Raw genomic sequence first — 25335 nt, 5'->3', positions numbered from 1 at the left:
GAGTCCGCCTGTTTTCCTCTTTCTCTACCCTGTGACCATGGGCCTCTTTATGCAGAAACCTTGTGCCCCCGAATAATACTTTTAATCATGTCCTTGTGCACATTTGAATGTTTTCATGGAGATTTGGGACACTGTATTATGAAAGGTTGTTTGAAGTTCAGCATGTGTTTTTTTTAGTTCAACTTTTGTAAAAAAAAAAAAAAAAAAAAGTAAGTGAAATATATAACTTCCTAGACCTGGTATAAAAGTATTGATTGTAGGAAAAAGTGATGATTAATGCTAATTGCAGCCCTGATTTTATATCATAATAATACAAATTTTATGTATAATATTTGTAGAGGCAAATTGTGAGTACACAAGTCTGAAACGCTGAAAGATGTTAGTCTTGTATGTGCTTCAAGACTATAAGGCATAAGAATAAAAGGTTGAATAGTTCTTTGGCAGGAGTTGTGTTTTCAAGAGCCTTTTGTTGAAGATGTTATGATTATTTTGTGTGTATATGTTCAAGATTCACTAACACATTTATTAAAGACACAGCATGTAACTTTGTGGAGGTGGCATGTGCACATGAACATTTTCTATTGAGATAGATATTTCATAACATATAGTGGAATATTATTCCCGAAGGAAAACCATTTCTTGAGAAACAAACACAAAGGAGACCCTCCTACAAGCCAAATAAGAGTCAGGTTTGTGGAGATACAATCCCACTCACAGAAAAGGTAGTAAGGAGTTTTTTAGTGCCATAAAAACTACATACTACAATCATTTTTAACACACTTTCATTTTAATCTATTTCTTAGCACAAAAGTTACATATGGCATCTTTAAGTAAGTATGTTATGAGTGAGTACATGAATGTAAGTAGCAGTTTGTTTCAGTCAGGACAAAGTGCCCTGCATCTCTTTGCCTGTCACTTATCATTAGGTCCAAACTGAGCTCTGTGCAAATGGGCCTGACACTTGTGTCTGATTATAAAGATGGGAAGGAAGGGTGAGGTGAGCCAAACAGAGGAGAGAGGTTAGTTTTTTTTTTTTTTGGCTGATGTTCCAGGAAGAATGAAGAATGGTTATGGCTTTATAGGCACAAATATCCCTTTGTGAAGATTTAGGCCTGTTGATGCCCGTGTTGCCCTATTTCTGCCCTGTTTCCTGCTTTGTGCAAAATGTATGATCCTTGGCCTTTGCTGAGCTGCACTTTCCCTCTTTTTTAAGATGCACAAAGCTGTACAGTTGTCTGTGGTTCAGGTGTGTTAGTGGGTCATCTTTTAATCATGCCCTTAAGCTAAGCAGAGAAGCCAGAATTACTCACAAGTCAGACTAAAATACTGCCATCTAACGTTGTGGTAAATGCAAAAATACTACATGGCTTTTGTATTATATCAGTCCCATATATTACAGTTGTTCTTTATTATTGAAATAAATTAAGTTAGTGATTTAGAAAACACTTGATGATGATAGAGGTGCAATTAATAAATACATTTCATTTCACTGTGTTTATATTTCTGAACAATTACTTAAATAACCATGAACTTCCGATAAACACATTCTTTCCTTTTCATTGGCTTTGTGAAAATGTTTAGTCTGTTCAGTTGCAAGAGAAAGATTGGTAAAGAGCAGAGACCCCATGCTACTAAACACCAGATTGGCCTCGTCTGGCTCTGAGACAAGCTTTTGAAACTCGTCTTTCACTCCTCTCCCCAAGACAGGCTTTATACTCCCCCTTTCTTTGGTTACTCTAATCCGTTCCTCTGCTTATTTAGAGGTGAACAGCGCTGCATGAATGAGGCAGAAAGTGTTTTTTGTAAGTTTGACGGGTAACCCTCGCCCCTTTGAAAAGACAAACAAGAAAAAGCCACCATTACCAGTATAAAAGGCATCTTGAGACAACAACCGTTTCTGGGACTTTATTAGTATTGTTTAGTCTAGTGTGGTGTCACCTTCCCCCTTTCCCTTATTTCTTAGCATGAGCCAATGAGCCAAAAACCCAGCAGTAAATAAGAGAGGCGGGCTGGGAATTCATGGGGTTGTCAAGGATTAGATTGGCCGCAGTTGTACCTCTAAATTAACTAGCTTTTTCTACATTGCTCTTGAGGTGCTTGAAGTTGTATAGTAAAATTACCACCACACAGCTATAGCTAAATGAAAACACAAATTAAAAGTCATGTTTTGATAAGAGAAAGAGGAGTGTAGATTGTCAGGGTTCACAGACCTGTGAGTTTCCGTGCACTGTGAGAGCGGTGGAAATGGAGGGGGAGGCCGCTGAAAGGAAAAGCAGAGGAAATATGGAAGTACAAATCATAATAAACAAGTATAATGTTTGGATGGAGACCTGGGACTATGGGAACTGAGGTATAGTTTGGCTGATGAAGTATGTGATGCATTCTAATTATGTCTACCAAAACAATGGCATTGTTTTGTAGTGGATCAGTTTCATTCAAAATATGTGGTCTTGAATTGCATCTGAAGTTTGTGGCTGTATTAGTTTCTGCCAATGTAAACCTGTCCCACTCATTCACACACGTCCCGCTCATGCCACCTGCATTAGTCACATAATCGCTACTGAGTAAGAACAGGAGGACCTCTTCCAACCTCATAGTGTGGACTCAGGAAGCAAACTGGTCTTATCGGGAATAGACACACAAAGCTGTCCTGGCCGTGTGATGGCGAAGTCTCCCATAGTGCTTGTGTGTATGTGCGCGGCGGTGGGAGGCACTTCCTCCTATTCTTCTGCTGTTTGAGAGTTCCCATGAGCGCCCTGCCAGGAGCGACACTGTGGCCTGAGCAGGCCAGACTAGCACTAGTCTCGCCCAAACGACGCCGGAGCACCACCGTAAACAGCTGATGAGGTGGGCTATTTCATCTTATGTTTGAAGAATACAGAGATATCGGACACAAATTCAAACGGATTAACCTTATGCAAGTAATCGAATTTAACTTGGAAACTATCGAAGAATGGATGCTTAACAAGACCACATATAAACAAAAGGCTCCAAAAAGTGCATTTCTACTCTTGGAGAACTTTACGACATCTGAATGGACTTGAGTGCTACGCTTAATGGAAAAAACAATTTTGCATAAGAATTGAATTTTGAAGAAAGAAATAATCAAGAATTGGAGAAATCTTCAGACACATCTGTTAACCAGTTATCCGGACATTATACACTGTTGTACTGCATGTACTGCAAAGCTAGTTTAGTTTCCTGGGTTTAGTTGCAATGATCCATAACACGCTGAAGTCCTCTGGGACACCTGAACACAGTCCAAAAGTGTCCCACTCGGCTGCCCGGAGGAGGCTCTGGAGGTACTCAGGCTGCAGGGGGGCCGGCCCCGGAGAGACCCAGCGGCACAGCGTCTGTGTCCTGTCTGCCGACCTGAACGGTGCAGGAGGAGGAAGAGGAGGTGTACTGCACACGATTCATGGGCTGTGCCACCTCTGCATCGGCTGTAGACTGCCTCAGGTGTGTCAGTGCTACCAAAATGGGGTCACAAGGAGGGTAAAGGAAGTATTAAAAATTAAAGATGACAGTTATATCTCTGCAATCTTCTATATTTTATTTACAAGCAATAAACCCGAGCCTATTATTTATATATGGCCATCTATTTATTACAAGTTTGTAACTACAGTACATCCTTGTTTTGAAGTGTAGCCACTGACACATTGCATTTTTAAAAAGTCGTTGCAACACATTTAAAAAGCAAAACCTCTTGAAGCAAGTCTAGCAGTTCTAAAGGAAGCAGAATTTCTTGAGCACCAGACCTTGTTTTTACATTATTTATATTTTGCCCGACAAGAAAAGAATCTGATGGAAAGCAAAGTCGACAGTGCAAGGCAGACTATATGAACCAATATTTTAAATTAACATAGCACATTATGACCTATTTTTTGTAAGTTAAACAAGTTTCTTAATTATACCTGAATCACATACCAAAGCTTAAAATTTGATCAAGAACATTGCATTTGACATGATAAACATGTTAGGCAAATCTCATCATAGACGTAAGCATTTACAATGTATCTCTCTGTGTAGCTGTGTAGTGTCTTATGCAGTACAGACTGACCACATTTGTGTTCATGACTGCATGCAACTGCAGTCATGTTGAAGCTGATCACAGGGCAGCATGCGGGAAAATGTGAAAGACGTGTGCAAACATACAGAAGATGCAGAAGTCTATATTTAGATTCAAACAATATTTATTTCAGTCATGCCACTTTCTCATGATTGAAAATCTAGTAATTCATCAGTGCTCTCATCTTATGTTGTTCTCTGGGCATTGCAATGACATTTTTTTCTGTAGTGTGAGTCTTATCACTCTGTCAACATTAAAATATGTAGCCAAGGAAAGATATGATTTAGTGGGATGTAGTTTGCTATTTCCTTTTTTGTTCAGACAATTGTTTCTTGTTTTTAAAACAGTTAATAACTCTAATAACTAATTGTGGCACAGGACACTTTAAATTTGGGGACAAAAAGAAGTCGAAAGTGTAGCAGACATTTTAGGGCCATCACCCACTTGAGACCTGTGAATATCACCGGATCTGATGCATCTTGGTCATGTACCCTGTGATCCCACTGCACATGTACAGTTTTGGTCATGTCTTCTTCATCCAATATTCACCACATTAGATGGAAATTAGAGGTTCCGAATGAAACTATATTGACTTTGGTTTTTCACATACAGTGTATGAAGAGTGACTTATATACTGACATACTGTATATATTCTCATTCATGAATATATTCCAGTTAAAGAATACTCCTGACTGTTCAAATTAAAGTTCCTACATTTACCTTGTTTTGTAGGTGACCATCCATCGAGGAAAGGATGGATACGGCTTCACCATCTGCTCAGACTCGCCTGTAAGGGTGCAGGCTGTTGATCCAGGTAAGTCAGATTTTTGTATTATTCATATTTTATTATAATACATTATTAGGTTTAAGCTTAAAGTTTCAGAGTTGCAGTAGCTCTAAATGACTACTGTTTTATCTGTTTTCACCAACAGGGGGTCCAGCAGATCTAGCAGGTCTACAGCAGCTGGATACTCTCCTGCAGCTTAATGGTCAGCCAGTGGAACAGTGGAAATGTGTAGATTTAGCACATGCCATCAGGTATTAGCTCTGATGTTAAAACAATTAATCATTTTGGTATGCTTCGAGAATGTATTAATAGTCCCCCAAGTAATTTTTATAATACCAAGTATAGTATACTTTATATATGCATTTTTTTTCTTTACAGAAACAGTGCTAGTGAAATCACACTAGTCGTGTGGCGCACGGGGCCTTCATCAAAGCCTAACTTTGAGGGCCTGATCCACCGGCCCACTTATAAATCCTCCACTTCAAACTACGATGCACCGTCACCGCCAACTCGCCGACGCGATGCCAGCGCCAGTAAAACACCTCCAGCTGTACCCCCCCTCCCGGCTCATCACAGAGCCACCGCTGCTCGCAGGCTGCTGGTCAATGGCTCGGATGGAGGGAACAGCAGTACTTTAGGGATGGGGACATTGGCCTGGGGGACCCAGGGAGGCTCATCTGAAGAACTGGATGGGAAGCCCCGCCTCCTTCATCATCCCACAGCCACACTGAAGGGGACCAGGGTGAAGGCATCTAACGGAGACAACTACATCATCCTGTCCCCCATCACTTCTGGAGGCCAGGTACCACAGAGTGCTGGTGGACTCCATTTCCATCATCTTCTTCGTCCTCCCCCTTATCATCATCAGAATCATTTGGGGGCTCATCCTAGATATGTCTCTTTACCTTACATCCCTGGTGCAGATAGATAGAAGTACAGGAATTGTCTGTCTGAACTACTTGCCATCATTTCAGCAATTTCAGATTTAAGTATTTCCATATTGTTCACTATTGTTTTATTGTGTTTGTAGAGGAGATCAATTTTGGCGAAGAAACATATAATGTGATATTACTCAATATCATAATCCAAATATTTGTAATGTACCAGTATTTGTATAATTTGTAAATGTTAAAATAACTTACAAAATATAAAAAATAGGTTTTGTAGTAAACACTTATGTAAAATGTTTTTCATGCTTAAAATGAATTATATATCAGAATACATAATAAAGTGAATACATTAAATTTAAAGACTTTTTTCCTCAGCTAACAGTGATGCAGCATCAGATACTAACCTTTTCTACATCCACAAATATGGGAACTAGTTTGTATTTTTAACAATTTATAGTTTGGAGTGCAGTCATGGCTTTTATAATATTGATAAACCTTCTGTTTTACTTACTAGTTGTTTGTCTGGTGTGACTTTTGTGTGCTGTGCATGTGATTATCTCAGTCTGCTACATATTCTTTCAAGATGGTCATTATTTACAGTAAGCTTTTAATCTTGAAATAACACTTAGATGTAAAAAATAACAAGGTTATTTAATAATGTGTAAGATGCCATGACTTATAATGTATATAGTGAGTATACAAATGATGTTCTTGCTTGATATTTAAAATAGTCATATGTTATAAAATCTCCACATCCTGCTGGTGATTTTGAATTATGTCACTCTTTAGTGTGCCTCACATGCTGGCCTTGTGAAGCACGGACAGCATTCTATCTTTATTCAGTTGATACTAATCTGTCATGACAGGTGAACTACGTCACTGTCTAAGATTGGCACTGTGCAAATGGGCTCCAAGTTAAAACTGAACTCTACTAGGCACAAAAACATTTTTATTGTCATTACTATTTCATACACACTCTCACACTATTTCTTCACTATTTTGTGTTTACATACAGAAGCATTTCATCCCAATTAGACATTCATAAGCCAAAATAGGTTTAAAATAAGTAGCAATCAAATGTTGTTAATGAGTTCAAATGTGTATGTTTCAGGTGATGCGACCAGTTTACCAAGATAACCAGGGTACTTTAGGTAAGATACACTATTTTGTTTTCTTAAGTAAAGTGTCCGCATAACTCCTCAGTTATCCAGGCCTGCTCTGTGGGGACAAAGGCTTGTCCAGTTGACAAAATTTTTTTTACTCTTCTGTATTATACCGTTTTTAATAGTTGAATAAAAGTTATCATAGTTAATTATTAATCACGTATATATGTTGTTTTTTTTTTATATATATTTTAGCCGCTAGGTTGTATCCCACTCAACAGGCGCCTGGTCCGGCCTCACAATCACAGAGTGGAGGGGGTTTCTCTGGTGGCACGACAAGTGGGGGAGGTTTTTCAAGTCGCACCGGCTTCCTTCGGAGATCCAATAACTCTAAAACTACTAAGACAGCGTCCACATCTACTAACTCAGCCCACTACCAGCAGCCAAGTGCCAACTTCGCCAATTACCAGAACTGTACAATTGTCCGTTCCCACACACCACACGGCAACTATGGATATGTGAAAGTGGCACCTAAGATTCTTATATTCCCCATCTTTGTTCAGGTGGGTCACTTCTGCATTGTGTTAGTGCAACAATAAAATTACACCTTTTTTTTTTTTTTTTTTTTTTTTTTTTTTTACATCTATGCACAAAAGGAAGTCCCCCAGAGTGTCTTGTCAGTCGGAAACCACACATCAACTGCAGTTTACCTTGTGTCTGTACTACTGACATCCAGTCTCTCCACTCTTATAGAAAACTCTTAACCTATTATCAGATATTTGGAATAGAATGGCATTGGTAAATATGGTATAAGTTATTTGTTGTTGTCATCTATGACAAAGTTAACTAGTAACATTGAACTGTGATTTAAAAAAAAATCCTATTTCTCCTGCAGCCTATTGATCTGTGCAGCCGAAATCTGATCATATCTGAGGAAATGATACTGCATGAAAGCAAGCATCACGCTCTGAAGGTAATTTTATTTATTTTTTTACCTTAGACAAAAAATATACTAATTTTAATCTTTGTGTTATGAACAAATAGCTTCCTGTATGTCACAAAAAAATCATCAACATTTACAATCGTCAATTCAAACTCAAAATGAAAGCTCTTTGCCTGAGTGCGCATCTCGTGTCACAATGTGTGTGTTTGCTTAAGTAAACATTTGACCAGAAAAAACTACAGAGAAGTGACTTTAGGGGAACACATAAACCAGATGTCAGAAAATTTCCGGTAATATCCCTGTTTTGGGGTTACCTAGGAATAAATATTGTCCACACAATAACTACAAACAAACTGAGCCACAAAGAGGAGTTACTGGCTCTTTAAATGATAAAATATTTTTAAGCAGAACTGTGATGTGCACTGACTTGAAATACTGGCATATCTGTGTGATCACTTGTAATCCAAATGTTTATCAATGTAACTGTGTGATTAGAGGGGAGTTTCTACCTAATGTGTTGTTTTTAATGGCCAATCTATTATTCCAGCTTTACACACTGGAGGAGTCCACCTCTGGGCAAAGCTAATACAATTTGGTGGTCACAAAATTAGGTTTCAACTATGCTATATAAAACACTTCTGTGACATTTTGAGTCAAATTGCTGTCATATGCCAGTATACCAAGAACAATGTATTTATTATTTTATAATGTTTATACATTTTAATAATTAAGCAGTTTTGTTAAACATTATATTTTTTAGTCATTTTTAACTAAAATCCTTCACATTTGACAATTAAGCAATTTTAAGCAACATTTATTCACACATTTAAAATGCATTCACATGATATTTTACTTACATCCTCTTTCACCCACTCTTAACCTAAGTTGCACATGAACATTCACACACACAGAGTCTAACCACATACTGGCTACAGAAATACCCTGCCTGCTGTCTCAGGATGCAGAGGAAGCCACTGCAGCTAATGCATTGTCTTTAAACAGTGCCCCTAAGCTAGATGAAAGACACATCATAATAAGTGCTATGTGACTCTGTCTAGGTAACAAATATATTTATACATTCAGTGGTTTCTCTTGGAGCATTGTTTGTTCCTATTTCCTTTTTGCATTAATTTTCTCCTTGAATGAACATAACATTTTCATTGTATATCAAATAGTTTACCCTCTCTTCATGGAGTATACAGATGCCTACATTAGATTACTTCTACAGCGTGTACTTCAATCTTGCTTAAATTTGTAGAAATTTGTTTTGTCTCAGGTTTCTCTTCATCTAATCCTTGTCGTTACCTCTCATCTTCAGGTCACAGTGTTTGTCTACAATGACCTGATGTTAGTGACAAGAGAAGATGAGCCTGGCAGGTGCAATGTCCTCCAGAGTCCACTATACCTGCGACACCTGCGCTTACAAGATGGTGAGTGTCTCAAAATATATCTAAAGAGCTACAGTTTGCACTCAACATCAGTAGAAAAGCATTCTGCAAATACCCATTTGCATAAATGTTGGGACAAGTATTTATGGCGTTTTTACTATTTTAATGGGAGAACTGTCTTTTTCTCCTTTGGAACGATGATATGTAATGATATACCTAAATAAAAACCTAACTTTTGTAGAACAAAAATGACAACCTATCTATGGCCTTAACTTTGAAAATAATACATATAAATGAAGGCCTACATCTAAAAAGCATTACTGTCAAGCATTGCAGTCACAGGATCCTGTACATGTGGGATTCAAATATTTACCACTGTAATTAGAACTACTTTAAACTAAGCTTCCTTAACTTAAAACCAATTGCTAATATATTATATATATATATATATATATATATATATATATATATATATATATATATATATATATATTATATATTATATATTATTAAATATTATTAAAAAATGAACAGTGATGCCATTAGCATACCATTAACCTGCTAGCATTTTTGAAGTTTGTCTAGGAATTTGAAAAATAAACTGCAGCTACAAGTCAACACGATGACTTAGGATGACTTTTGAACAAAAAAATCTTTCTGACTGGCTGAGAAAGTAGTATGTTGCAAATGACATTGACAGATTCAGCCATTATTTGCCAAAAAAATAACTTATGCATATTCAGGAAATACATTTTACCTTTTCTCTCACCACAGAGTAAATACTGACCTCCTGTTAGATGCACTGAGAGAATGGTTTGGCAGAGAAAAGCACACAGCCTGAGGAAACTGAAAAACTGTAAACATCTTTGTTTGGATGGGCTGGCAAAGGCATGGCATGGGTCTGGAGTCAAGGGTGGAGTACACACACAGTTTGCACCATTAGAGACCTGCAATTAAATAGCAATCTATTCATCTTGATGGGACGTAAATGATTACAGCTGGATGTGTATAATTGCTCACATGTAACAAGTGATTATCAACAACCCACTTACATCTACTTAAGTAACAGAATGGCATATTTCTGCTTGGCAACGGGTTACAGAGGACCTTTTCACTTGGCTTGCTGCATTAATAATTTAGTCTTCCATTACTTCTTGTCTTTTTGTGTAGCTTTTCAGAGTGGTGCATAATGTCTTTCTAAAAACATCATTTTGTCCAGTCAGGCTTCTATAATACTATTATACTAGTGATTCTCCTATATCAAACTGTAATAGCATATTTGGCCTCTTCTTGACCACTTGAACCTCCGCCCCTCACCCTTTATATCAGAGGGAGTGGATGGAGCTGAGCTTGTGTGTGCTTTTCTGTTCTGTCACACAGTCACAGAGGCGTCCTGCTGCCTGTCATTGTTATTAGGCTTCAGCAGCGTCAGTCAGGAAAGAGGCGCCGGGGGATTGTGTTTGTTTCAGCGTGTGAATGTGTGTGTGTATGTATGGGGTGTGTGCTGGGTGCATAAATGACAAAGTGCATGTCCATTGCAAGGGCTTTCCTGTCTTCTATCCTGAAAACCGTGGGAATTGGGGAATAGTGAGTTAAACCAGACTCCAAACCAGCTCAACAATTTTTTACTATTGTTGGAATGTCAAGTATTTTCTTGGCCCAGGATGTTCATTACATTACATGATGAATAATATTATATAAAAATTTCAAGGGTCAAACATTTTTGTGAAAATGTCCATAAACACCGGTGCAGAGAACTACAATGATACAACAGTGACATCTGCTGATCAACTTAAAAACTGAAACTTTGTAAAAATAACTGAAAATTGACATTTAAATGTCTACTTAAAAACTTAAGTGGACATTTACTACATTTTACTATTTTCCCCAACAAATTAAACAGTTGTTTATTTTTGTATGTAAAGTCTAATTCCTTTTTACATGTACAGTATAATGAATTATGACAAATTATTAGAAATAGAATTTTTTATTATGTCGATGTTTTTTGTTTATGACCTAAATAGCACTCTTGGTGGAGATGGTGATGCTACACAAAGCAAAACATTACATTGAAAATATATGTTTTTGTTTTCCAGATTATGTTGAAGAACTGAGATTCTACCTAATCCATATGACAGAGGTAAGAATCCTGTTTTCACTTTATACACTGAGAGGAAATACGAATGGAAAGAAAAAGGCAGGTCTTATGTCCGAATCAGAGGGACAATTGACTGTACTGGAAATGAAATTACTGAGATACATTAGGGTTAGCAGCTAGATCTAATAAAAATGTCTTTGTTAATGTACTCGCTATCTCTGAGGACAATCTCTCCATGCTGCACTTAAAATATTTTACACAAGCAGAAACCCAAGGTAATCATTGTATCTTTGTGTGGTGTGGGTAACATTTTAACTTCACCTTCATAGTTGATCATAAAAGGAAAATGAAATACACATGTACAGGGAATCTTAAGAGGTTAGATGTTTAGATAATAATCTGCCATCTTCAGTAATATAATAACAAAGTTTATGTGCTGTTTGAGTTCAAGCTTGTTTTTATTGCATTTTATGAAAGCCTCTGTAGGTGGTGGTAGTGACTTTGTTTTTTATTGCAAGCATGCTAAGGAGTATGATAGACTAGTCTGAAGTCAGTTTAAAACAACATTAATGTTTAAAGTATAAATAAAAAAGGGCTGCTTTGACTTTTGACAATGATGTCATGCTTTCTCTGGAGATAAAATTCAGATAGAGCAATAATGCTCTAAAAAAAAAAAATTATCAAATTAAATAATAATAACAATAAAAAAAATAATTAATACAATTCTGGCATGTGCCCCCATGATCATAAACTTGGCATTATTATACTAAAATATGCAGTGAAACCTCATTAGCTACATATTTAATACACTTTTTAAGGGCATTTTCACAATAAGAAATCCAACGTGCCATAAAAGAGAACACATAGCAATATTATTCAAGATAAGTGGGTAACATAATTTATGGGAGGAGAGGGATTTAAATTGCTAAGAAGGCTTCAGGTAAACGTGTAACTTGTGTTGCTCATTCAGTTGTCCGATGTGTATTAACCTTATCTTTATACATTTCCATCTGTCCAGTCTTTTTTTCTCCATTTTCAGTAGTATGTCATTTAACCATAGAGAAATAAACAGAACAATTTAAAAGTAATTTCAAACTCTAAGTCAGGCTCAGTGTGTGTATTTTGGCTTGCATAATCGTAGTTTGTATATAACATCTAGGTGGTGTGCTACACAGGAACCGTACCAAAGAGTGCGTCATCAACATGTCATAATACTGAGTTTTGTTTTGAAAAAAATATTCCCCTCATTCAGGATGGCATGGTGCAGAGCATGAAATAACAACATTTAGTCTCTCAAAAACTTAATAAAAAGCTTCATTCAGCGACAGTGTACTTTTTGGATGACTTTTAGTTGGCTCAACTTCCCTACGTCTCCCCTATCACTATGTTGTCAGCATCTCTGACACAATTGCACACACTTATTTGCCGTCATCCATTAAAAGTGATGCTCCTGTCAGCAGTTTTTTCAGTACTCGAGGGAGCAAACACAAACTGCTGCAATATGCCACTCATCCCTTACAGATATAATGTGCCTTGGACTAGCACCTATTAATTGGTTATGGCCTATTTTTCCTCCTCACTAGAGAGTCTAGTGGGGAGTACAATATGCCAGCAAGCCATCAAGGGATAACCTATTTTTGTTTAGTAATGATGGCCTCTTTACCAAGTTATTGACCTGATGCAGCATGTAGGTGCAGAGACAGATTAAACAACAGCAAGCACTGCATGTCAAGACTACCCACATGGGGTCTTGAGTGTCGACTACATTCTGTTGACAAGGAGGAGATGTTATTCGAGTGTGCGCTTTGACCCTGGCCCCCATCAGTTTGTGTGTGTTCAACATGAGGTGTAATGTGATAGACTCTAATTGAATTGCTCTTTCAGGCCTGCGTACAAAGGTCACATGCTCTAAATGAAAAACAAATAAAAACAGTAAAAGGCATAGAGGGGAGATTGAAAACATCTTACTGTTCAACATCAATCAATCAGACAAAAGGGAACAGTAGAAATATCAAGCAGTTGTGAAAGATTACAGTATGTGATTATTCGTATTTGCCATTAGAGCTATCACATGCAGTGATCTCATCAGATGTGTTGCTAGACACATGTACTCTTTATTGTGTATTCAGTATGCAGTATAGGCGAATCCATGTTCTTGTGTGCCATCATTCAGTCTCAGACAATAATCATTCAACTATACACATTATTGATCAGCTCTAATGATACAAACGTTGGTGAGGGACAAAAGAGCATTGATTACCATGTTACCATCAGCAGTGAGTGGAATATATTAGAGATTCTCTCATGCGTATTATTTATGTAGGCTTTCTATTATATTATATAGTTATCCAGTTATATGAGAGAATCACACAGGCTAACAGGCTATATTGTACTGTAAGGTGTCTGTCTTGAGTAAACCATGTTTCAGGTTTGTATTAGACATTAGCCAGCATTCATCTACTGAACATACACATACAGAATTAGATCCCACATGGAAAAGACAAGAATTTTGAGTGTAATGGTAGGTGATATGCCAAATTAACATATCACATTTTTACAGCCTCTGTTACAATTATGCTTTATCACAATTCAGCTTTACACTTTTAGGTAACTTAAATTCTTTGCTTCTTCTTGAAGTGACACTTCCCCATGACTGGGTAAATTTGCTTGTTACTGAAGCTGAAAGAAGAAGAAGTGAAAACATTATCTATGTTTGAGCACAGAGCTGAATTAAACACAGGAATATTATCATGATCAATGTTCCTTGTGTTATGACAATATCACCCAAATACTGTATCACAAGGATCAGATAACTATTATATTTTCATTGTTATATCACCCAGTCCTATTTCAGAATTTTATCATGTACATGATGAACTGCCGTTATACAGTATCTCAAAGTGACTAATGTTCAGATCTTTCCTCCCAAAGGCCAGATTTTATTTTATATGCTGCACACTTGATCATTGTTGCAATATAAATTTGATTTCATATTGCAATCTTACTATTGTCCGCTCTCCTTTCCTTGCTTCTGCCCTTCTCCTTTTTTGCTGGAGGTCATCCTTTTTTAGCAGTAGCTCAGAACAGAGTCAATCTAACCCAGATTTACAAAGTGTGTAGACAGGGGTGTGAAGGTAGTGTGTCTTTGTGTCTTAAGCGTGCAAGTGTGTCAGTGACGCAAGACGAAAGGAACCAAGAATCCTTTGAGCAGGTGAAGTGACAACAGCGTAGCCAGGACAGAGCTGAGGGCATTTTTGACAAGTAGAGTGCAAAGGTTCATCTGTTACTCATCAGGTCAACATGGGCAATGTGGCTGACCGTGCCGGGCCTAAGAAAGGAAAGTTTATCAGGGAATCGAGTTCGCTACAGCAGCATCTACTGTCTGACACTGGAGATGTAAGTGATCTGCTGTGCTAGCTGGCAATCAATATAGAAACTTTACTATACTATAATTCAGCGTAATGTGAGTTTGTTTAGGTTCTGTAGTCATGATGTAATGATAAAAAAAAACATATGAAGTTTTTTCAATCTTCAAATATACCAAAAATTGTGAATTACTCAAACATTAACTTGTAATGGACATTGTTTAACTTGAGTTTCTTATACAACAGTGCCCTTAGCATAGACTTGTTGTTTGCTGTCATTCATGGCTGATTTGCAGTTTCATACTGTACCAAAACAAACAGAATCATTCTGCCTCTGTGGTTTACTAATGAGTGCTAATGTAAAACAAAAGCTGAGAGGTGCCTTGTCACTCATTTGGCTTTTTCCTTCTTAGAATTTTTCATGGGGGCTATTAGTGTCTAATGGATACAATGTGATCACCTCTTAATCACTAATGCCTATCAGTCCTTGAATCTGAAATCTCCACTTAAACCTCCAGTGACTAATGCTTCTTACGTCATCCCAACACAGGCTAGATGTTGATAGTGCTGTACATTATTTATTATATTTGTTACTGTTATTTTAGTGCTTTGTATATGAAAGACCTGTGCAATCTAATACCTCATATCTAGCATATCTAATCTGATGATAGAAAAAGGTGATGCACAGGATTGGGAGCATGTGCCAAACTAGGTGAAAACACAGTGGTGGTTGTGTGTAGGCCGGTGAGCAGTAAGCGTACTGTGTGATCAGGCCTGGTGTGGTGCAAGCAGTGCTTTGCATACAAATACTGCATTTGTTCTGAGATCTGCGCAGGAGAAGGTCACAATATTTATAGTTTGGAGCAATGTGCGAAACAAAAAACTTTGACTGCATTACCTGAAAACACCATCCATGCATTTCCAATTTTGGGTATTTAAAATATCATTGAATGGAGCATTAGTCAAGAATAAAATAATGAAAAAATAATGTAACTTAACAAAATCATGTGTAAAAAGCAATAAAATAAAGTATATAAAATAAAAGCATTATGGAGTATTTTATAGATATTTTTATTATAGATACTTACCTTGTAGTAGAAATATTCCAAAGTGTAACTCATTAACCTACCCTTTCCATATACATCGTTTGTTTATTAATTTAACTCCAACTCCATAACACCTAGGTGGTTTCAAATCTTCATGACTTCATGACATACAGTGACGGAACAGTCTCTCTGAGTAATGTGTGTCCAGAAGCCCATGTCAGCAGAATGCCTACTTTATGGAGTCTATCGATAACCAACTGAGGCAGGAGCAGTCCCTCTTGGGTCTTATTGAACTGAGTGTCCCCACCCACCTCCTCTTAGACCACAACTTATGGGGTACACTTAGCTTTCACTGTGATTTAATATGCTACTGCTTACTGGCTGCAGTGCACTGACTCTAGCTGTACATCTGAGCTAAATCACTCTCAGACATTGAACCTATGATTACATTTAGATTGACTGTCGCCAGTTATTATTATTTATTAAAAAATGCTAAAGTTGCAGTATTTGTCAGAGCAAGTGCTAATGTCATGGCAGATACCTTCTTGTTCTGACTGGTAGGCAAATGCCATTGTCGTGAATAATATAGAGTTCTTGAGTCTTATGTAAGCTTCAGTAAATATACAAAACTTGTGCAATGAAAGCACAACTGATGTGATTATGTGCCAAAGGCAAGTGATTGAAAAACACGAAAACAGAGGCTATAAATAGGGTGAATGAAATGAGGAATTTGGATGAAAACAGAATGGCTTTAGAAAGGTTTCTCCAGGCAGTGTCATGTGCTCATCATCCTTCTTAACAGCTATAGGGGCTAAGGTCAAAGGATTTGAACAGACATGCTACTTACATGGATGTTATATCTTAACAAACCACTGTAGAGCTTTCAATGGACAACAAACATAAAATAGAAGTGTGGGAAGGAAAGGCACCGTGTCAAGTTAAAATGAAATTAAATCATGTTTACATAGCTTAAAATAGAAGAGCTTTTTGTTCATTTTGGTGTTATTTATAATTGTGGGGTATTTGGGTCAGAATATCACAAGGTGCTGACGTCATTGCAGTACTTGGAATAGGAATAATAATTTCTGTAGCTAGTCATAAGACAGTCAGCCATGAGAAGTAGACCTGAATCTTCTCACCTTTGTCTGACCCTTTGTAGGCCTTATGAAGACATCATAATTTGAGATTGATAAACAGAAATAACAGTTTGGCAAAACTGTGATCGTACTGGCTTGTCAAAGGCTGATCTTCTAAGATTTCAGAAGCTCAGTGCTGGGCCTGTTGGGACATCGCTCGGAATACCAGGTGTCACTGGGGGGTACCAGTGGTCATTATGTCCTTAGGCAAGGCACAGTTGGGTGAACAGTTTGCCTAATATGAATGTAATGTGTGCACAAGTGTTCGTCGTGGTTGGAAGGGTCGATGGCGCAGATGTCCACAGCTGCCCTGGGTCAGTCTGACCCGGGGCAGCTGTGGCTACTATATGGTCATTTACCACTACAGAGTGTGGAGCGAATGAATAATGCAATGTCAAGCGCTTTGGGTGTCTTGAAAGATGTTATATAAATCCAATGTTTAATTAATTAAATTATTTATGTATTAATTAATTAATTTATTTATTTATTCAAAACATAATATACACTGATACTGCAGCTACTCTTTATTTTCATCCAAAGCCATTACTAAAGAAACATAATTCACATTGTGGGTGGGGACAACAAATAGGTGCAACTAGATATGTTCAAAGCAATCAAGTCTTGAATGTCTCCATTTAAGGAAATATTACTGTCAAAACAGAATGTAGTACTTCTAATGATTTACCATAATTGACCTCCATTAAAAAGTTCCTGATCATAAGAAAATTAATTTCAGTTTATTATCTTACATTTGGCCATTGTCATCCATTTGCCACACTGCTGACCATGTACACAATCCCAGAGGAGGAGGAGATGATTGAGGTCTCAGGGCTTGTGACAAGAGCAGCACTGACGACATCACTATTACTGATTCGATAAGGTGATTCGATTAGAGGGTTATGGTGGTGGTTTGACCCGTAACTAACTGAGATGTGACGTAGGGAGCAGTGACAATAGCTACCCCAGTGTATGCACCATGACTAACTGGGCATCATGCTGTGGCAATGTATAGGGCCTTGCCTCGCTGTAGAGACGTACCGTTTGATCTAATGCTGTCTCTACATCCGCCTCTTCTGCTATCCCTAAAGATGTATTTACAAGAATGTATTCCTGAAAATAGTATAAAAGGAAATGCACCAACATGAATCTGTTCCTACAGATTTTACAGGTATAGCACTGAGTGGATGTTCCAGGTGCGTTATTTCTACAGTTATTTGATAGACATTCACTAGAGAAAAATGTGACAGCTCACAGCCTGTACCGGTAAATTTGAAGGGTATGAATTGAGAGCAGTGACCTCACAGTGTCTTGTTTTGTCTCCCTCACACCAGCTGGACCTGTCAGGTGACTAGTCCACTTGTGCCTCAGCCTGTCAGCAGGTTCTGCCCTTTAAGAAACTTTTACTAGGACTTTATTGCCCCTCATTTAGTTGTTAGTAATGCATATATTTAGAAAAATAATTGTTTGATGTGCCGGAATACTGGATTGCTACAAATATCCTATAAACCTGTGAGATAATAGTGGACTCTCATTGGCGTTTAGTTCACCCAAATGATTTGAATTTGATATTTACTTGGAATTTACATGATTTAGGATGGAGATTGTTTAAACTGCTTTAATATTTCTGCATGTTCCAGAATATATCCATGCATCAAAAACTTGGTGTCTCACTATGGGCCAACATTTAAAAGCCATTATTATTTGAAGGACTAAAAACAAGGCACTTGACTGTTGCCTTGGGCTAGTATCAGGTACATCAGCTGTCACAGAAACCATGCTAACGAATGTCGAAGCAGCTTAGGTAAGCCGTGTTGACAGCAATACAGTGACACAGTGAAAACTCATCTGCCAGATGGCTCAGGGGAGGGCTTCAACCAAGGAGCACTTTAATCAATCTGATTAAGGGGAAATGCTGTCTGTATTTTTAGCCACTCCAAGGCAGAGCAGTGGCCATTCATTGAATTTGGTGTCATTAGCTCTCATGTTTATCTCGTGGATCAGGGGATTTATATACATGCACTAATGTAAGAAGTTGAGTCAGGTCTCTGTCAGCTAAATATGTTACATTTTATTCAGTACACTTGAATAGTGAACTTCATCTGCACTTGTGACTGACCGGATGCAGTGAAATGTTGTGAAGTCAGGCAAATTCCCCAAAGACTAGTTTCCACACAGTTTGGGAGATTCCACAGAATTATTTTTAAACCTGAAATACCCCCAAAGCCAGAAAAGTTTTGTTCCGACTTTGACAACTGTGTTATTCTAGATAAATATTGTTATTGTCACTTGCACTAATTCCAGCCCTCCCTGATGAATGCTAAATATGGAGGCTGGAGCGAAGAGTTGCTCCCTCTCAAACTGACTTCTGTTTCCATATAGTACAGAGTACCAGCCTCTTCCTCTAACACCTCCTGCCCAAAACATGTGGCGTGTGACCAGCTGTCTCTAATGTTCTTAGAATAATTACTATACAAGTAATGAGCTTTGGTTGTTTATGGATATGAAGAAAAACTTTACTTTGTCACATTGGGTTTAATATGAGTGTTTGATTTATACCAGTGTATTTTGGCTGCCCTGATTGTGGGACCTAATTTTACACAAGATCATTTTTTAGTCTGACCCTCTTTTTTGCTCCATTCATGTGACAATAGCAAATTGGTCATTGTTGGTCCCTATTTCTTATAGTCATTAGACAAGATGCGTGACTTACCTCATTTAAACCTTCATTTAGAAACATAATTTTAAGCATGTACAGCACAGACTGCAGCATGGAAACCCACTTGACTGTACTCTAGCATTTTTTTCGTTTTATTTTACACCTTACAAGTGTTCATCAAAGCCGGTATTTTGAGTGTGCTGTCAGACTGGTGTGGTGCACCACAGTGGCGCCACAGTGGAGTTGGGTCACTGTGCACTGCCTGTGCGTGTCTGTGGATGCAGGTGTGTGCAGGCCTCTGGGACCCACAGCTACTGCATCACAGATGTGTTTGCTCTAATGTGAGATAGCCAACGGGGAATTGCCTGGAAAAGCCTGTCCATATGAGGCAATGTTCTCCTGTGTTTTGTAGTGTATTACTCATATATGTGCAATAAATAATAAACATGAAAGATATGGAAAGTCAAAAATCACATTTTATATCAAGCCACAATGTATAGATTGCACTGCATATAGAACGAGAATCTATCACAATAAAGTCTTATGTGCTTTAAATTATCTTAGATATTGTGGTTCTTTTAAATCCATGTATAAAAGTACACATAACCTCTTTACACAGTATATAACAAGCATGCACACAACACACGTGTTTGGTTCCTTTGGGTTTTAAGGATGCTTCAGTAATCAAACCATGTGTAATGACTCTACAGTGACCTCAGGAGTACAGTGTGTTTCAGTCAAAGCTGTTTATTCCACATTCTAAATGTGGTCAGTGCTCAGGCTTTGTGCTGCTGCTTTATAGACCTGTTCTTTCTATTCAGTGGAAATCATGCATTACAAACAACATCAACATCGATTTTTGTCCTCAGTTGAGACTTGTGTGTTGTACTTCTGGTATAATCATATTTTCTAACTTCTTTTGAAAATATTTTTAATTAATTTTATTGTATTGTCATGTGACGTTTGTGCAATGTTTTTTATTATTATGATTATTTTGTTATTTTGTTTTGTATTTCAACTTGATGCTGACTGATGGCCTGACTGATACATGCAATAAAAGGACTCGTCTATTCTGATCATATACAGTATATTTTATTGACATAGTTTTGTGTATTGAATTAAGAACAATTTCAGTATTCATGGTGGACACATTTTTACTTTTTTCTTTAATTCTGTTCTTGAGGAATGGTGATAATGCCACATTTTATTGTTGAACAGAATTTGGATAGGAATTGGCTATTGTTCCTAAAAAGGCAACAATATTGAATCATTGGCATTAGCTTTTATCTCTCTGAAAAATAAACAGTTGAACTGAATATTGAGATAAAAAAAGATTTTTACTCAGTCATAACAGTATTAGGAGCGTGATAAAATAGGAATGAGCCCATTCATTCATAAATATTGATTCTGAGTAAGCTCATTAGAGATGTAAGTTGACTGAGGGCTTTTTGTCCATCCCCTGCCACTCACATTTCTTGACCACTGTTAGTCCTATGTGTATTTCCTAGCAAAACTGTATTGATTTCTTCTTTGTTGAGCTGAAGTATCTTTGCCACTGGTCACATATTCCATTTGTCAGCAGATCAAATTCTGCCTATAGGCTCTAAACACACTCTCATTTCACTAATGCCTGCATTTTGTTGGTGATGTAAGTCAGTTCAGGTGACAAAGTAGTGTAAATGAACCAAAAACAACACTGATGCTACTGTATGTTTTAATATTATTGCAAATGATCAGTGCTTTAAGTGCGTCAAATCAAAAAGTTGTTCTTAAAACTCTTAAAGACACAGTATATAACTTTAGCAAATAAATAAATAAATGAATAAATAATAAATAAAAATAAAAAAAGAGACTAAAATAGAAGTTTTTTTTTTTATTATTTTGGTTGTGTTTTTTGCACTAAAAATCTTGGATGGCATAAAACATATCTATCTACACTGAGAATTTTGGTATGGTTTGAATGGAATGTGCCACTTCTGAAAGTTATATACTGTATCTTTATCAAAACCGTTACTCAGTGTTGAAAATATCATTAACTCTGAAAGTTCTGTGACCTCTTATTTATGTTAATAGTTTTGCTTATTTTTTATGCTAACATCTAATCTTTTTTGAGAAGTCTCTCATAACAGTACATTTTCTGCCTAAAAAATTTATTCTTTTCCAATTTTGTATACACTGGTTTCCATTGACTCTCTTTCTCCTCTCCCCCTCCCGCCCTGTCCTTCCTCTCTCCCTCTCACTGTCTGTAGAAGTGTGACTGCCTGCTCAGTCTGGAAGCCTATTCAGCCGACCAGAAGCGCCGCGTGTGTCAGTGCCTGAAGGACAACATTGACAAGCAGCTTCAGCTTTACAGGAGGGAGCCCCTAGTTCCACATTTTGAACAGGTAAGCTTAATATCCATTTCTACATATTTTGCTGTACATATTAAGAACTTTTTATTTTCATTGAAGGGACAATTTAACGCTGTGCACACATGAACACATGGCAATGCATATATTTGTGCATACCCCCATAACAGATGCTCCGTGAACTGCACACACATTTGTATAGCACCTTCCTGCTGTTACGTCACATGCTATGAAAGCTTTTTCCACTTTGTAATACTTTGAAAAACTTTATAATTTGCACAGTTGGTGTGGTTTAAATATTTGGAAAATATTTGGAATTCATATGTACCTTGTGAATTCAAGAAAATGCTGAATGTTCATGCTTGTTGTATTAATTTCTTTCACTCACTCTTAACACATTACCATAAAGGTGCAAAGTGCTGCTGAGTTTGCATTGTAAGTGATCTGGAAGTGCTTGCAGGCTTTTGATACTCTGATTGGTTGGCTTCTAGGGAGAGAGATTACTGTAGCATTGTGAGGTCATTCTGAGCATTACCAAGGGAAATCAATTCTACTGATTTTTGTATTTTCTTGTCTGCTCATCATAATTGCTACTTTGAGGGGATTTCGACAAGAAGTAATCGTCTAAGTAACTATTCTTATACTTTTGAAAGGAGATTGTTCTTGTTAGTACAATAATTTCAGAATGCGGAAAACATTCACCCTTGTTGTGCCAGTGGGCTTTAAAGGTGCTCCATGTAACTATTCTTGGTATCCACTATATCTGGCCATGTCTATGGACATAATATTGCTTATTGTGGAATGTCCCACAGTATGGCTTTCAACCAAATTATTGCTCTAAAATATATCTCATCTTACAGTGAGTGAGACCATCTTTCCGCAGATCTGACCTGTATCTTTGGCTGGTGGTGTCAGTGTTCTTTCCACAAATACAGATATGTTTAATGCCATAATGTGGGACATTCCAGGCAAAGCAACAACATCTCCATAGAGACAAACAGAGGGCATATCCCCCACCAGAAAAGTTACATGGTGTACCTTTTAATAAACTTTCATTGTTGTTGTCTTTCACTCTGAGCAATTATAACAACATTTACTGCAAATGTTTGATTATTTAAGATACTAGTATACATGCCAAGTTGGTTTGTACACAGGGCCTAGAATTTTGTGCTACAACCCTATTTAACTGATGCAAATTTTTAGGCATCCGGGAATAAGATATTATCAACAAATTAAACTAAATTAACTGAACTTTTGAACCCCTGATTCAAACACAATTTTCAACCTTTTTATCCTTTGATGTAATGCTGTGCCATAGAGGACCATGTTTTGCATTGAACTCTTCTTAAAAGAGTACATTTTCTTACACTAATCCAGAATTTCACACTGAATTAGCCCCAAAGAAGGACATTAATATCTGTTTGCTTGCATGTTTTACACGGTATAGCGTCTTTCTGGAGTGAGATAACCACACAAAGCTACTCCTACTTTAATTTACCATTTAATAGAAAGCTGAATGGTGCTCCTCAGGCAAAAATGCTTAATCATAACATTTTACATGAGATAAATGAGTTCACTTTTGATTGTGTTTCTCCTGAGTACCTCAGAGGCAAGTGCTTTGTATTCAAGTCCAAGTGTGTTTAATTTGAAGTAAATTAACCTTTTAAAATGTAGACAAGAGGAAAATTACTTTGTACTACATTTGTGTTGTGTCAGGCCATTTCATGATGTAGCTCTATGTAATTTTCACTGGCGACCTTTTGGGGGAAAAATAAGAAACAATGAGATTTCCACAGTGTTTGGGCATGAATGATTTATGTATGACTGAGTAAATTATAGACTCAATAACTTAGGCCATAAATGAAGGTTTTGTTCCTTTTAGTTACAGTTTAATCAATACAAGAAGTGTTTTTGTAAACCAAGTGTATCTTCCTCGCTCTGTGCGTGTGCCGGTGCACGTAAAGGTAGCACTAAGTAGTCTTTTGAAAATTGAACTGCTCATTTCCCTTGTGTCAGAAACAGCAATTGCTGTCCTGTGTGGCCAGCTCAGTAAATCCTCTACTCAGCTGAGACGTGCAGTTTACTCAGTAGTTCTGTTCAAAGAGTGCAACATAAACGTGAAAACACTGACAAATCAAAAATATGACATGAATTGATTTTGGTCCTTAATAGTTTCCAAGGGGGTCCTAGGGTCTGTCAGCAGCTGGCATAGTCCCGCTTCTCCGCAGTCGCCTTGAATCCAGCACTTTGATCATAAAAGTGAGCGTCTTTTTAACGAACTCTCTAATCCTCCAGTCCCTCTGTGAATGGTGCACGATAATAGTCTCCCACACTCTTATGTACAGACTGCAGTACCTTGTGATGTGGGCATATGAGAACCACAGGATCCAAAGTGAGTCAAGGGACACCCTGTATATAAACTAAGGTTGTTATTATTGTATATAAAGAAAAAGTAATTGTTGTCCTGTGATTCTTAGATTTGTAAATTTGAGGCAGGAGACTCTTGATGTCTAAGGCAGTAGACGTTTATTTACCATCACTTGTATGGAACCCAGTGACATGAACACTTCAAATAGGCTCGCTTCTCATTGATCTGACTTGATAAAAAAGTTCAATGCCCTTTTAACATTCACTACTAAGCAAGAATATCTTAAGAAAAACTATAGTGCACCTTTAATAAAGCCAGTACAGGCCAAAAGGCTTCTTTTCAACACTATTATAATATCTGAACTGCGAAGACTTAAGTATTTGTTCTAAATTAATTAAAATTTAATTATTGTGACATATCATAGTGTAGTAATTGTGTCAGGATGGAGATCCATTGTAAAGTCTATGCCAAATCAATAGCTGGACCACTGCTTACCAGGAGACAGACCATCAGTCCAAGGAAAGAAGAGAAGTGCATACCTGATTTCAAAGATATATTATACTGTACCATGTAAACAGTGACCTTTAACTTATAGTTTACCAGTATGCAGTGGTTTGTACAAGTGAGCTACTTCCTTCCTTGAAAAGCTTCCGGTACATTCTTGTCTGGCCAGCATTAGCCTCTAAGCTGCTGGAAAAATAAATTGTTCAGCTGTACACACACTTAGACACACAGCTTCCAAATGGGAATTTAAGCAGGACTGGCCATTTTGCAAACGACAGGCGCAGTTCATCAGATGCAGTTAGCATTTGATGGGAAATACTGCACTGCTCTCAACATATGCAGGGAAGAAAGCCACAATATATGCCTCCATAAATAAATATAATTAGACCAACGAAAATGCTCTCATGGACAATAAGACTTTTACAAAATGGCTTCATGTTGATGTTAATGGGCAGTTTGCTGGCTGTTGTTGTCAATAGTGACTGAAGTAGCATTTTATATTTTCTGTTTTGCGTGTCGTACTGTTTGACAAAGTGTTTATTGGTGATGGGCTTAAATAATAGAATGGACTGTTGTTCTCCTCCTCTATCTGGCAGACACATGTGAACTGGATCAATGAGGGGAGAAACTGTGG

At 37.4% G+C, this 25335-nt stretch overlaps 1 protein-coding gene across 1 annotated transcript in view; it reads left to right on the top strand.

Annotated features, from left to right (window-relative positions):
• The window catches only part of rgs3a (regulator of G protein signaling 3a), a 56068-nt gene that overhangs the window by 11319 nt on the left and 19414 nt on the right, over positions 1 to 25335 (top strand). Inside the window, exons 9-17 of the mRNA XM_055154192.1 lie at positions 4802 to 4883; positions 5002 to 5107; positions 5235 to 5658; positions 6858 to 6897; positions 7105 to 7412; positions 7745 to 7822; positions 9111 to 9222; positions 11277 to 11320; positions 21731 to 21865. Of these exons, the coding sequence (XP_055010167.1) occupies positions 4802 to 4883; positions 5002 to 5107; positions 5235 to 5658; positions 6858 to 6897; positions 7105 to 7412; positions 7745 to 7822; positions 9111 to 9222; positions 11277 to 11320; positions 21731 to 21865 (1329 nt within the window). The remainder of the gene's footprint in view (positions 1 to 4801; positions 4884 to 5001; positions 5108 to 5234; positions 5659 to 6857; positions 6898 to 7104; positions 7413 to 7744; positions 7823 to 9110; positions 9223 to 11276; positions 11321 to 21730; positions 21866 to 25335) is intronic.

This window comes from Boleophthalmus pectinirostris, unplaced genomic scaffold, assembly GCF_026225935.1.
Source record: "Boleophthalmus pectinirostris isolate CB_2022bp ecotype Guang Dong unplaced genomic scaffold, ASM2622593v1 HiC_scaffold_18, whole genome shotgun sequence".
Classification (NCBI taxonomy): Eukaryota; Metazoa; Chordata; class Actinopteri; order Gobiiformes; family Gobiidae; genus Boleophthalmus; species Boleophthalmus pectinirostris.
The sequence above is the reverse complement of the archived record's forward strand: the minus strand, read 5'-3'. Positions and strand labels throughout refer to the sequence as shown.